A 14,505-nucleotide genomic window follows, 5' to 3' on the forward strand; every position below is an offset into this window, starting at 1 on the left:
CACATATTCTGTGCCAGTCCTGAATGTGCCTAATTCATTTCATCCTCATGACTGCCTTCAGTGCAAAGTACTATAATTATCACTGCCCTAGTGCTGAGAAGGTGCTGGCCTGCCTCTTCTCCTGGCTAGCACCATCCCAGGAAGAAAACCATGAATGGTCCCGGTCTTCTTATGTGTTGCCTGAAAGCAAGTTTTCTTAAGCTAGGGGCCACAGATGGATTTCAGGGGAGCTGTGAATCCCTTGAAAGTGTATGTAAAAGTGCTTATATGTTCATGCCTGTATTTTTCAGGGGACAGGGTCCATAGTTTTTATTAAATTCTCAATCTGTTCCATGACCTTGTACCTCTGCCACCCAAAAAATTTTTAAAACACTCCAGAAAGGAGCCATGAAACAGGATTTACAGTTTTCATGCAAAGTATAGGCACATGGCGCCTGGTACCATTGCAAAATGGAGAGAAATTGTTCTCCTGTCATTAACAAAAGCTGTTTCAGGGCAGTCCGTCGGGTAAGACTAGTAACTAACTGTCTCAGCTGGTTTGAACACTAGTGAAACTTATATATTTCAACACCCGCCCTAGGTGAAGTTGCAAGAGGGAATTTGGAGGGCTAACCGCTGTTAGCCCTCATACAAAGGTTACAGTTTTGGAAAGTTCTGCGTATGTCTCATGAAGAATTGTTTTAAAACCCAAGCGTGTACTTGAATTCTGGATAAGCAAATGACTCAAAATGAAACAGCTTAACATCATTGCCCACCACGTTGGAACAACTTTGTAATTGATGGGCACTGACTGGGTCCTTTAAAAAGCAAGCATTTGACCTGGGAGAAGGTATGGCTGACCCTGTCAGTGCCAGGCTGTACCCCTCACCTTTGGCCCGTGCTTGCCCCCAGCACTTTACATGTTCTATCTACCATAGCTACTCTGCTCACACCGTGGCCTTGTCTTTTCAGGGAAAGTCATGGAAACCAATTGTTCACAGAAACACTCAAGGTAATTTATCTTGCATGAGTGATTGTTGTAATGATTGTACAAGCTGTTACAAATGATTAGCTACTACTCAGTGGTTTGATGACTTGTGCTTGTATTTTGATTAAGCACAGGGTTGGAAACATGTGACATTAGAGGGGAAAAAGTTATGTAGATTTAGCTCACATTAACCTCTGTCTTTATTAACACTGTATGTCCAAGCAAAATGCACATACAAAGGCAGGTGGCATTAATAGAGGTATGGCATGCAAAAGAAAGAAGGTGATATGTCACTCTGTGCTGGAAATTCTTTGCTTGACTCTGGGTGACTCACTTTAAGAGGACATTGTTAAACTGGAGTTCATTGAGAGGAGAGTTGGCAGTATGGAAAATGAAAAAAACATGTAGAATATTATTCCTAGGATTTTGTTCCTCTGCCCAATTAGACCATGGGAGCAGCTTTTTTATTTTTTGGGTTTTTAAAAAAGTACTATTTGAACATTCTCTAGTAAGGAATTTTGGATATCTGCCTTATTCTATAGCTTTTCGGGAAAGAAATGAAAAGATTTGGTGTCAGCCGTTAACGAAAGCCTTGCCTTCATTAATTAATTGTATCAGTACAATCATATTTATTTACAAATAAATATTAACAAGTAGGAAAACCGAGGCCCCACAAGGTGACCTTCCAAGATCGTACTTGGAGATCTTTTGGTAAATAAATGCATTTAGATCATAATTTTATATTTTGTTAACGAACTTTTTAATCTCCTTATTATAATAGATTGGCAGAAGCCCTTTCTCCCTTGAAGCCTCAGTTTTCCCCTCTGTAAAATGTGAAGCTTGGGCTAAAGGGACTCTGAGTCTTTTGAACTCAAGGGTAGTTGCATTATAACTTAGCAGCGTCTGGGTTTTTTGGTTTTGTTTTGTTTTTTCTGGTCTTGGTGGCTCCCATCATCAGCCCCTCTTTTCTGTTTCCAGGCTAGACAATGCTGGAGAATGTAAAAGTGTCCTCAGTGACATGCAGCACGGACGGGAAGATGAAGATGGCCTTTTTACGCTCTAACATGCTACTTTTTCTTAGCATGACAGGATGAGGGCATGACACTTGACGTGTCAAAATCAGTCTTAATATGTTTTGTGTTTTGTTTTCTATAAAAGCCCCACCTGTTCCACAGATGTTATGGATCCAGTCTTGCTTTAGTTTTGCAAATGAAAGGTACTTTAGAGACCACACCTTCTCTGCCCATGCTTGCGTCTTCTCTTTAGTAGCACTGCTAAGTGATCTTTCACAGTGTGCTTGAACACTTTCAGTGACGATGAACTCATTACCACACCCAAGGGAATCCACTCAATCTCAGGGCTGTCCTGAGATTAAGAACTATTTAAAGCAAGATCTGTCTCCAGATACCATCTGCCTGTTGGTCCTAGCTGAAATCATTGTGCTTACACAGAACATGTCTAATCTCTCTTTTACCTGGTAGCTCTCCAGATACTGAAAGGAGAACCTGATGTTTCTCCAGATTTTCTTGTTTCTGGGACACGATTTCTGGTCCCTTCGCTACCCCAGGTGCCTTCATTGCCTTGTGTTTGTATCTCTCCTTTTATGCCCAGCTTTCAGAGCTCAGTGACCCACTCTGGGTATGGTCTGAGCAGCCTAGAGTCTATGCTTCATTAATAATGCAGGGAGTGACACGGAATCACATGGTAATTGACTCACTCCTAAAATTCCTGAATTTTCTATTATTTTCTTTTCACATTTGAGTGTCTTGAGAGGTGATCATAGTGTCACATCTTAATTCTTGCCTGGGGAATTTAATTTTGGAACTAGCCAAGAGTCCACGGGAGCAAAATGTGATGAATGACAGGGACATTCAACTAGGGGCAGTGTTTGCACGTGACAGCAAGGCAATCTGAATAAGTTTCTCTAAATATAATTCATGGAAATTGGCTCCTCACTAAGAACAGGTTTCTTGTAAAACTTTAATAACTACTAGCACAAGGAACCCTGGGAGAGTGATTAAAGCAAACAGTTGTTGAATGAATGAATAGAAAATGCATGCTTGAGGGAGAGAGGCTTCTGATTGGGCAGAAATGTGAAAAGTAAACCAGATCTGAAAGACATTTCTCTGAAGCACTTCCCTGAACATTCAGAGCAATAGCAGCATTAACAGGATAAACACACAGCCCTCAGGGGTAACCATCTTTTGGATTTCTACTCTCTTGATATTCCTTTAAGAGAGAAAAAAAAATCAGTCTTATTACTTGCCTGGTCCAGCCTATAGATTCCTGCACTTGCCCTGTTAGTTCACAGACAGTGATCCACCCCTTAATAAAAATCCCCATCACCTGGGCACTGGGGAAACAACTGGCCCGGGGCAGCCTGCCTTCTGGATTATTCTGTTGCTGTTGGGCAGAATGATAGGTTTGGCCCAAGTGATAGAAACAGCTAGCAGCAGATTGGTGGCTTCTTCTTTGGGTTTGTTTGTTGGTTGGTTTGACTTGTTGGATGTTAGCTTGAGATACTGGAAATGACTTTGACTAGTGTGCTAAGCTCAAACATTTATTTAGCAACTGAGTCTAGAGTCAGGCTCAGAGCCTCAATAGCCCTGTCTGGAAAATGGAATGGAGCTAGATGACTTTGTACGTGTAGTCAGGTTGAAGTATTCTGTGAGTCAATGACACACCCCACCCTAACTCAGCTCATGCTCCCTCGTCATCTTCCAAGACAACCACCATCATCACAGAACCACCCCCCCACCAATGTTACTACCGACCGGGGTCTAACTAAAGAAGGATGACAGGAAATGCTTCCTCAAGAGAACATTTAAACTCTGAATATTTTTCTGTTTTGTAAGGGGGCCATTTTCAGTCATTTCCCAAATGCATTCCTGAAGCTCCTTCTCTAGGTAACAAACATTGGCATCAGCATCCTAACATTCTAGAACTGGTAATGGCCTCTGTCCTAGGAGTTCTCAGTGTCAGCTAGTTGAACGCTGCGGTCAACTGGGGAGCTTCTTAAAATGCCAATTCCTGAGTCCTGTGCTTTAAGAGTTTCTTTTGCAATTGGTCTGGGGTATGGCTTGTGCACCTGGGTTTTTAAAAAATGTCCCCAAGTGTGGCCAAGGGCTACAAACTGTAGCTCTAGCCTGGTGGTTCTCAAACTATGCACTTCAGACCAGAAGCCTCGGCCAGTCTGGAACTGGCTAGAAATGTCCATTCTTGGCCTCATTCTATACCTACTGAATCAGAAACTTCGGGGTGGAGCCCAGCAATCTGTATTTTAATAAGCCCTCCAGGAGATTCTGATACACATTGGAATTTGGCAACTATTACAGCCTAATAATTCCTAACAGGTGGATTGAAATTTCAAGAAAAGATTCTCCCTTTGCCAGGGCTGTATGGTGATGGGGTTGGCCAGACAGGGGTCAGGAACTTCCAGTGCCAGCAGGTAAAGGCCCTGCTGCTTCTCCTCGTTTAAGCTGGTATCACTTCCTGCCTGGACCCCTGCAGTTGCCTCCTAACTAGAATCACCACCGTTACTCCTTTCCCGCCCTAATTGTCCATGCTATGGCAGAGACATCGCCCCTCAATGCAGAGCTCAGATTCCTGTCTCCTGACTTCCAGCCCTTTCCACCCTCCGTCCTTAGACCTATCAAGATGAAGCCTGAGGCGGGGGCCCGGGGCTGATTCAGCTGAGTGAGGTCGTGGGAGGTGGTGTGGCCTGTGACAAATCGGAGTGTGTGTGTGTGCCCACGTAAAGGCGCTGAAATTCAAAATTAGTTAAAATAATGTCCCGAGCAAGCACGTTAAACAAACATGGCTGTGAGCTAGAACAAGGCAGCCAGTTTGAGAATGAGGGTAGGGGGTGGGTTTTACAAAATTTTGAATAAATACATAATTCTTACACTGAGACTCCCTGATCAGAGGAGTTGTTGATGTAGTCATTCCTCTCATGCCCTCTTTGTGTCCTCAGGATGAATTGGTAGTCATCTACAAATAACTTTCTAGTATTTACTGTGTGGGGGCTCAGGAGAGAGGATTGCCTCCCTTAAGGAGCTCCACATTGAAATGAGACAAAACTCACATGGGAAATACAATGGAATGGAATCAATGTCGTTTCTCCATTTCCACAAGGAAGGACTTTGATGTAGTACATGGCTCCTAACAGCTGATGTTTTACATGTTGGGTCCACAATCAAACCTTGAGGATTTAAAACAGCCTAATTCTTCAACCTTGACCTCAGCCTTTGTAGGCTACATAAAATGGACAAAATCTGATCTGTAACGAGCACTTACTGTGTTCTGGGTACACTACTGAATGCTTCAAGGCAATTATCTCGTTGAATCCTCACAGGAGCAGCTATATTATTCCTGCTTTGCAGCTAAGAAAACAGAAGCAGAGGCAGGTGAAGGAACTTGCCCAAGGTCGCATCGTCCAGTCTCCTGCAGCAGAGCCAGGTCTTGAACCAGACCTGAAGGACTCCACACTCTTACCGCCAGCCTGTGCTGCACAGTGAGGGCTCCAGTTCAAGACTGCATGCAGGTGGCACTGTGGCATTGGCCTGCATTGGACCCAAATGAATTTTAGTCTCCTCAGGTCCAGGCAACCTGAGTGCATCGATGGCTCTCCCATCCCAACCCCCTTGGAACTCAATCTTCCCTTGTCCCCAGATTATTTACTCGGAATCTGATTTGCATTTGCAGAGGAAGTGCAAGGGGAGAACCTGGCAGGAACCCTAATGAAGCCAGGTGGGACGCATTTAAATGGGAATGTGTTGAACTAACTCATAAAGAGCTGGAGCCAGCTGTCAGCGGGCTTAATGAAAGGTTAACAGGAATCCAGCAATGGGTGGCTGGGGAGATTCCTTTCCTCTCTAAAGAAAACAGAAAGTTGAGAAGTGAGCTCCCTGGGTGGAAGGGAGAGCAGAAGGAGGAAGCCACTTGAAACCAAAAGACTGGATCTGGAAATAGAGTTTCATTTAGATTTGTAAACATGTTACAGCTTAAAAAAAAAAAAAAAGCACTGTGCGTTCTCAGCTCTCTGAGCATCAAAGGACAGGGAAGGGAAGTGTTCCCTCATAAGATGAATGCTAATGCTATTCGGGAGTAGCTTGGGGAGCACTGAAAATAGTTGATTGCAAAACAAAAGGTTGGTTCACGCTCTGCTTGAGCTGAGAAGGTGCTGGTCTGCAGTTATATGCATTATCCATACATATATATATTTTTTATAGAGATAGGGTCTTGCTCTGTCGCCTAGGCTGGAGTGCAGTGGCATCGTGATAGTTCACTGTAACCTTGAACGCCTGGGCTCAAGCGATCCTCCTGCCTCAGCCTCCTGAGTAGGTGGGATTACAGGCATGCACCACCTCACCCAGCTATTTTTTTTTTATTTTTTTGTAGAAATGGGGCCTTGCCATGTTGCCCATTCCTGGCCTCAAGTGATCCTCCTACCTTGGCCTCCCAAAGCACTATTATCCATATTGTATATTGAATAGTGGTTGGGAGGGCAGGAAAGACACTCCCACATCTTTCAGTTTAACTCCCATTTTTCAGCTGAAGAAACTGAGGCCCAGAAAGGAGGAATGAGTTGCCCCAGGTTACACCGTAAACCAGTGCTAGAGCAAGGACCCAAGCTGTGTCCCCTAGACTTGTCTCTGGGGCCATGTCGTAAACTCAGACTCTTGGGTTTTTCAAAGTTCACGTGGATCTGCCCGATTGTTGCCCTTCTGGAGTCACATCCAGTAAGTTCTTGCTGGGGCAGCCGTGCAACTCAGCATTTCTTTTCCTCGAGCCGTCTTTCCCAGCACACCCCTCACTTCTAGGCAGGCAGCTGTCCCCAGGAAGAGAAATTGGAATGTAGAAGTGCAAAGCTTGACTGCTCTGTTGTTCTCATAATGCCACCATAACTATGGTGTCCAACTTATCTCAGTTTGCCCTGAACTTTCCCGGTTTTAAAACTTGAAGTCCTGCATACTGAGAACCTCTCAGTCCCTGGCAAACAGGGATGGTTGGTTGACATAAGTCTGTAACAAGAGATCAAAGACAACCACCCTCTCAGTTCTTTGACTCATAGCTCCTGCTCTTGACTTTACTGCAATGATCATTATTCCTGTGGCTTTGCGGTTGGATCCAAATGGAGTCCACTTTGTTCAGATCCAGTGTTAGAATAGAATACTGTTAGATCTAGATTCTAAACCCTTGCTATTCAAAATGTGGGGCTCAGACCGGCGGTATTGTTGTCACCTGGGGGTTTGTTAGAAGGGCAGAATCCCAGGATCTACTCCAGCCCCACTGAATCAGAATCTGCATTGTAACACCTAAGATCTCCAGGTAACTCATACACGCGTTAAAGTTTGAGAAGTGCCTGTCTAAGGTGTTAATTTTCAGACTTGGCTGCACATTGGAATCATGTGAGGAAAGTTAAAAAATAGCGATGCCTAATACATGGATCAAAACATCACATTGTACCCCATCAATATACACAATTATTATTTGTCAATTGCAAAGAAATAAATTTTAAAAATATGGATGCCTGCTCCCCTTGAGGTCCTGCTTTGATTGGCATGAGGGAGAGCTGGACACGAGGAGTTAGTAAAGCACACCAGGTGATTCTAACATGCAGCGATGTTTGCAAAGCACTGCTCTAAAGTGAGGGTGGTTTTGTGCCAGAAAGTAATGTTGCTAATTAATCAGGATAAAGCTTGGCCTAAGTGACAAGTTTATGTGGGTCTAGTACCCCCTCATGAATTTGCTCAAAGAAATGATCAATTAAATTACTCAAGAAGATCTGAGGAGTAAAGGTAATGACCAATTACTATGGAAGAGGCCCAATAAAGTAATTAAGAACCAAGATATAATAATTGTCTATGGGAAGTGACAATAAGAAAACAGAAAAGATAAGCAGAGAAGGAACGTCCTGAGGTCAGGGTGGTGCTATTAATTTGTTCAGAGGACATCAGAGAGGTGATGAAGAGATGACACCAAGATTATAGGAGAAATATGGGGGATTGGTTAAGTAGTAACTTTTGTTGCACAACAAGGAACTTGGTCAAAAGGCAACTAACTACCTGTCCTCCTGCATGTAAATATAATGGGAAATCCTCCTCAGGGCACATTCATTGTCTCAGGAAGATCATATTCTGCTGCAAGTAAGAGAATACCAAAAAATAGTGATTTACTTAGTAAAGACTTTTAATTATTTCACACAACCGAAAGTCCTGGACATGGGACTGTTTCAGGGTTGGTTTGGCAGCTTCCCTAGGACGAGGTATTAGGTCGCTGTGACTTTCTTGGCTCTTGCCTTGTGGTTGCAGGATGGTGAAGAGAACTGTGATGTTGCCCTCACACAAAAGCATCTCAAGCAGGAAGAGAGGAAGTGGGTGACAAATGAACTTTTCCTCCCATATGACTCTTTATCAAAAAGAGAAACCTTTCACAGAAGTTACTAGAAGACTTTCCCATGTGCTTCATTGCCCAGATGACTGGGTCACATTGCCAGCCCTTGGCAAAGGGGATTGAGATTGCTAAGACTAGTTTATATCAATCATTACTCATCCTCCAGGCTGTGCACCTTGCCATTGAAACAAAACTTAGAATCAGTTAGCATGGGAGAAACAGTGGCTGTTGGGTTGGACTACCTGGATTTCTGCCATATTCACTCAGCCGACACAAGCTCATTGGTGGGTTCCTATGTGCCGAATGGCTCTGCGGGATCCTGGGGTATAGAAATGCATAAGACCGTCCCAGTCCCTTCCCTGACAGCTTACAGTCTACAAAGCCATTTTTGTATTTATTGTGCATTTCACGATTCCAAATATTTGGGTCATTTCTGATGGACCTGAGAGATAAAAAGATAAAACGTTTAGAAATTCTGCACACACATACGAACCTTCTTCTTGAGCTTGTGGAACTGCACCTCTGATGTAAGGGTCATGAGTCCGTGGAGGAGCGGGGCTGAAACTTTCAGACCTAAGAGGTGATGGCAAATGACAGCAAGAATTCTTAGCTATAGCGGAACTTCATTAGCTTGGCAGAGACTAGTTGGCTTTATCAAAGTGCAGTGTCAGAGTAATAGAAATAATCCCACCTTATATTTCTGTGCTGCTTCACACTTCTCTAAGCTTTGCAAACACGTAGTGCTCTGTGTCAGAGGAAGGGTGTATCCCCATTTTATAGAGGAGGAAAATGGAAGCACAGGGAGGCAAAGCGACCACCTGTTCCCACCATAGCGAGTGAGACAGGAATAGAATCAAGTAGCTCAATTCCTCCATCAGTACAAAGCACGTGTCAAAGAAAGAAAAAAGGAATAAAAAGCATCCTGATGCCTCCTCACTTCCGTCTCATCTTTATGGGATGCCACCCTGTGCACCTGGCTTTGTGCTGAGATCTAACAACGGCCCATCATCATCACCAATATTATTTCAGCACTTACAGTAAGCAGATACTGCCCTAAGCGCTTTAAAAACATTTTTAAATTTAATCATCACATCCCTCTCTGAGGTAGTTGCCAGTTTTATCTCTGTTTGACAGATAGGAAATGGAAGCTCAGATAAAGTAGCTGGTGCGCAGATGAGCAGGGATTCCAACCCTGGAGCGGCTCCAAAGCCCAGGGCCTCGAGCGCTGTGCGTAAAGGTACCTTTCTGATCTCTTAATGACTATACTCCCGTGGAAGGTAGCAAGGACTGTTCAGCTGTGGGTTTCAGCTTGCTCCCATTCCCCCCCTTATCACCTTGGTAAGATGATGTGTTCCCTGTCCCCAGTCTGTCTGAATGCCACCAACTTGGAGATGGGTGAGGGAGCGTGGAGTTAGAAGAGTCTTTGGGCCTGGGTCATTTTCTCAAAGAGGCTTAAGTTTAGACCCAGATCTCCAAGTGAAGTAATGTATTCAGGCACAGAGATGGAATGATCGGTATCAAACATGTAAACTATACTGGGAATTTGTTTTCCTCCCTCCTTTTAAGGTGTACCCTGAAAGATGGGGAGGAAAATGGGGTGGCCTGGGTCCCCTTCTCCTCCAGAGAGCCCTGGTCTCACCACCCTCCTCCCTGGCCTTGCCCTTGCTCAATCTCTTATCTCTATTCTCCACCATGTTCATCGAGGTTCCCTCTGTTCTATGCCTCTCCCATCTCTCCTCCCTCTGAAATGAGCTTGGTGTCTTATCTCCCTTCAGCAGCTTCATCAACAAAGCCTTATTTTTTTTCTGGATTTGGATTCCTCTACATCATCTTAATCTGTTCCTCTGAGTTTTGGTTTTCAATCTCTTCCCAAACTTAATCTTGGACCCTTCTTCACTGAGATGATGAAAAGGCCTGACCAAGATTGCAAATGCTGGCCATGCCTTTTAGCTCTAGGATCAAGGTGATCCGAAAAGACAGCAGGGTCCGGCTTCACCATAATGCCCTGGGTACGCCGTGGTGAATCACGTTTCTTAATTAGCCAAAGACTCACCATCAAATTGATGCTATGCCCTCCACTGCCCCTTTTAAAAAATCTATTATTAAAAAATTTTTCCACGTATTGGCATGTGGAAAGAACACAGGTCTTGGAGTAAAACTGGCCTACAACCTGAAGCTGCTGTTGCCCAGCTGGGTAGTCTAGGACGAGTTGCTTGGCTTTGCCTAGCCTCAGCTTCCTCATCTATAAATTGGGAACAATAGTGCTACCCTCCTTGTAAGTGGTAAATGTAGTAACACCAGTAAAGCAATCAGCACAGTGCTTGGCACAGTGTAGGTGCTCCATGATCAATAGGTGCTGCTGTTGTTGTTAGCAACTTGAGAGTTGTAAGTGTACGTTTATTGATATTTGCTGGCAGGACCTGTGTAGTTTTCCCAGGGAGGACACATCCAGTGTACATGGAGAACTGGATGTCAGCCACGGGGATTTCTGTCCTATCTCAGAAGCTGAGTATGTATCCCCTGGTCTGAGGTTTTCACACTTTAGAGAGCCTAAGAATGATCTGGGAACATGTTCAAATGCGTATGTCTCGGCCCGACCCCCAGAGATGCCAATTCAGTGAGTCTGGAATGGGGTCCTGCAGCTCCTCCTTGCTCTGTGGAGTTCTCAAGCAGAAGTCGGAGGCTCACATTCCGACATGTAGATTCCTAACCAATCCCATCTTGCTACCCTCTTCTAAATTCTCACCCTGCTTGGCATTTGTTTGTGTTTGGACCCAGTGCTCAGCTCTGATCGTACTCTCTTTCTTGGCCCACTGTGGTCACCCCCAGGGCAGTACCCTCTTTTTCTCTGGTTCTTAACCTCAGCTATTACTCCTGGTTCACAGCTAAGTTCTTTGAACACTCCTATCTGACCGAGGTATGGCTTTGGCTTAATTCTGGGTTCTATCCTCAGTTCTTCCAAGGTGACACGGGCCCTCTTGTGACCTCTGTACACCTGGTATGGTCGAAGTGTGGGTTCTCTGTGTAGGGTTGTCACTTGCCGTCCTTTCTTGCCTCTCCTTTATGCCTCTGGTATAGTGCCCCTTTGGGCTTCCAATAGGATGGGGGATCTTGGAAGATGGCTCTTGCTCGTGTGTTTTAGTTTCTTGTGTGCCTGCTTATCTTTGATTATATGGAGGTTATTGCATTTGAAAAATTATTTGTAGGAATAATTTGAGGCTCAGGAAAATGTGTGATCTTTTCTAGAAAACTCGCATTTATTTTTGTGCCATAGCTTAATTCAAGTTCAAGGCTTTAAGTTCCATGAATCACTTAGGTGACCTGGAGCCAGGTTACAAGCCCATGTAAGAATAGAGTTCCTACTGGTTCACACTCACTCTAAAAGTATAGCCCTTTTTGTCCTAGCTTATCCTGGGTAGTAGTTTGTCAAAGTCCCTAACTTTGGTGAGTTCTAGGTTTTGGCATGTTTTCTTTAGCTCCATGAAGCAGCCAAAAGTACAGCTCAGTTTTGCAGATATTCCTTCCAGTTTGGAAAATATGTCCAAGGCAAAAGCAACTTTGAGTTCTAGATTTACCTCCATGGGCTAGCATATTCTTTAGTTTTAAGTCTACCAATTTTTTTTTTTTTTTTTTTTTTTTTTTTTGAGACAGAGTCTCACTCTGTTGCCCAGGCTAGAGTGAATGCCGTGGCGTCAGCCTAGCTCACAGCAACCTCAAACCCCTGAGCTCAAGCGATCCTCCTGTCTCAGCCTCCCGAGTAGCTGGGACTACAGGCATGCACCACCATGCCCGGCTAATTTTTTCTATATATATTTTTTAGCTGTCCATATAATTTCTTTCTATTTTTAGTAGAGATGGGGTCTCGCTCTTGCTCAGGCTGGTCTCGAACTCCTGAGCTCAAACGATCCGCCCACCTCGGCCTCCCAGAGTGCTAGGATTACAGGCGTGAGCCACCGCGCCCGGCCTAAGTCTACCAATTTTTAATTATTTTTTTAGCTCTTTGATATTTTAAGGAATATTTAAAAATATTTTGTTCACCTTTTGTGTGAACAAAATATATAGGATTGTTGGTCCAAATGACTCAATCAGCATTATCAGAACTGATCATCCTTGAAAATGTTTATTTCCCCAATAGCCTTGCCAATGCTTATCATTACCAAATTTATTAATAAAGCCATTTTCTTCAAAACCAAGTTGAAAAGAGCAAAAATTAAAAGTTATATTTAGTTTCCATAGTAAGACTCTGTTGTCTAGCTAATAGCATGCATTGATTTATTTCCAATCTGTATAGTCTACTCCCTGCTGTGTAATATGTTTAACCTGGAAGAAAGTAGATCAGGGGAAATTCAATGTCTGTCTATGAAGAGTTGAAGAATTGCCATTGGGAAGAGGAAATGGTCTTGTTCTATGTGATTCCAGAAGGTAAATTTAGGACTGGGAACAGAAATTCCAGAAATTGATTTCTGTTTCACCAAAGAAATGCATTACTAGGATAACTTACAGTGGTGAATATCATGGAGAGCAGGATTTTGGTCATCTAGCATTCATTTGTTCTGTTTTTCCATTTGGATTTGTTTGATACCACTTTTCTGATCTTTTATTATTTATAGGCCCCTTGGAACTGACTCAAACACCATCCAACAATGGTATGAGAGCTGAGCTTGGTGAATCAGAGCACTGCATGACCCCACCTTACTCCCCACACCCCAATAGTCACTGAGTATTACAAGTCCAAAGTTAAGGCAATCAGAACTCAAAAGATGCAGTCCTAAGACTTTTGTTTGTGTTATCCAGGATGCTGAGCTTTTCTTGCGGGCCCTAAAGAAGAGAATGGGAGGCTGCCATTTTGCTATCCCACTAGAGATCCTATTTGGGATGAAGCAGAGCTCACATGTGGGAATAAAAACCAGACCCTGGTGACATTGGTTGAATCTTGATCATGCCTAGACTGAAGTTATGGTCCTAGATGGTTCATGATCTATGCTGTGAGAAAGTGAATTTCCATTTTGCTTAAGCCAATTTGGGTTGGGATTTCTGCCATTTGAAATTGAAAGAGTTTTAACTAAAATGGGTAGCAAACTCTCCATTCACAGTAGTATTCACACAGGAGAGGATGACCAGCCCTCAGAGTAGGTATGGATGCCCCGATTGTGTGAAAGGTGTGCTTTGAGGACTTCCAACTCTAAACTCTTGGCTTCTCCCAAACTCTGCTTTGTTTTACTTGTATTCTTCCCAGTAGACTTGGTAGCCTGAGAGAGACTCCAAGAACACTGGACTGGCCATCCCTCAGGGCCAAGCAATATGGAAGTTAATACATGTCCAGGTCTACTATGCATATTTAAGGGATAAATATATAATGTTTAATCCTGGAATGAATGATTTACAGAGCGCTGGATTATTCACTTTGCACTCAATTATCTTTTTTAACCAAAATAAGGCTTCCTGCCGGGATTTGCATCATAGCCTTGGCTGAGTAATGCGTTTCTTTGCCAGGATGAATTATTGATTAGACCTTGGTAGATGCCTGGCAGATGAAGGAAAACTGTTTAAAGATGTTCATACTCAGACACATATGCACAATAGAAGTTTCGAGTACTGTACTTTAACACTCCATCGTTTAATCATCCCATGAATATTTATGGAAACTGGATCTGAGTTATAGCGCAGTGTCGGGTTATTTTTAGGCCAATATAAGTAATATTCCCCATCTGTGGATTTAAACGTTTTTCTCTTCTTTTGTTGCCATAATTATATATGGTTTAGGTCCAGATGTTTAATTTATTTTTTAAAATGGGAAAATTTCTTTTCAAATCAACTGAAATAGCAAGTACATAATAATGATGATGACTTACATTTGTGTGATGTGCTTAATTTTGCAAAATGTTTTCACCTCAATTTCCTCGATATATAATAGTTAATTAGCACTTAGCAGGTACCAAGCACTTTGCTAGGAACATTACATGGATATTATTTAATTCTCAAAAAACCCTATAGATTGACTACTATTCTTATGCACACTTTGTAGATTAAGAAACTGAAGTGTTAGGAGGGTAACTAGCTTTCCCAGAGCCACACAGAGAGGCTTACAGAGCGAGTTTAAACACAGGTGCTCTGACCTGGACCCCAAGCTTTTAACCCATATC

At 43.2% G+C, this 14,505-nt stretch overlaps 1 protein-coding gene across 1 annotated transcript in view; it reads left to right on the plus strand.

The window, feature by feature from the left end:
- The window catches only part of TIMD4 (T cell immunoglobulin and mucin domain containing 4), a 35,651-nt gene extending 33,476 nt beyond the window's left edge, over positions 1-2,175 (plus strand). The window contains exons 8-9 of the mRNA XM_069484320.1: positions 952-991; positions 1,946-2,175. Of these exons, the coding sequence (XP_069340421.1) occupies positions 952-991; positions 1,946-2,030 (125 nt within the window). The 3' untranslated portion in view covers positions 2,031-2,175. The remainder of the gene's footprint in view (positions 1-951; positions 992-1,945) is intronic.
- Positions 2,176-14,505: the final 12,330 nt, after the last annotated feature.

The sequence above is a fragment of the Eulemur rufifrons genome, chromosome 10 (assembly GCF_041146395.1).
Source record: "Eulemur rufifrons isolate Redbay chromosome 10, OSU_ERuf_1, whole genome shotgun sequence".
Lineage (NCBI taxonomy): Eukaryota > Metazoa > Chordata > Mammalia > Primates > Lemuridae > Eulemur > Eulemur rufifrons.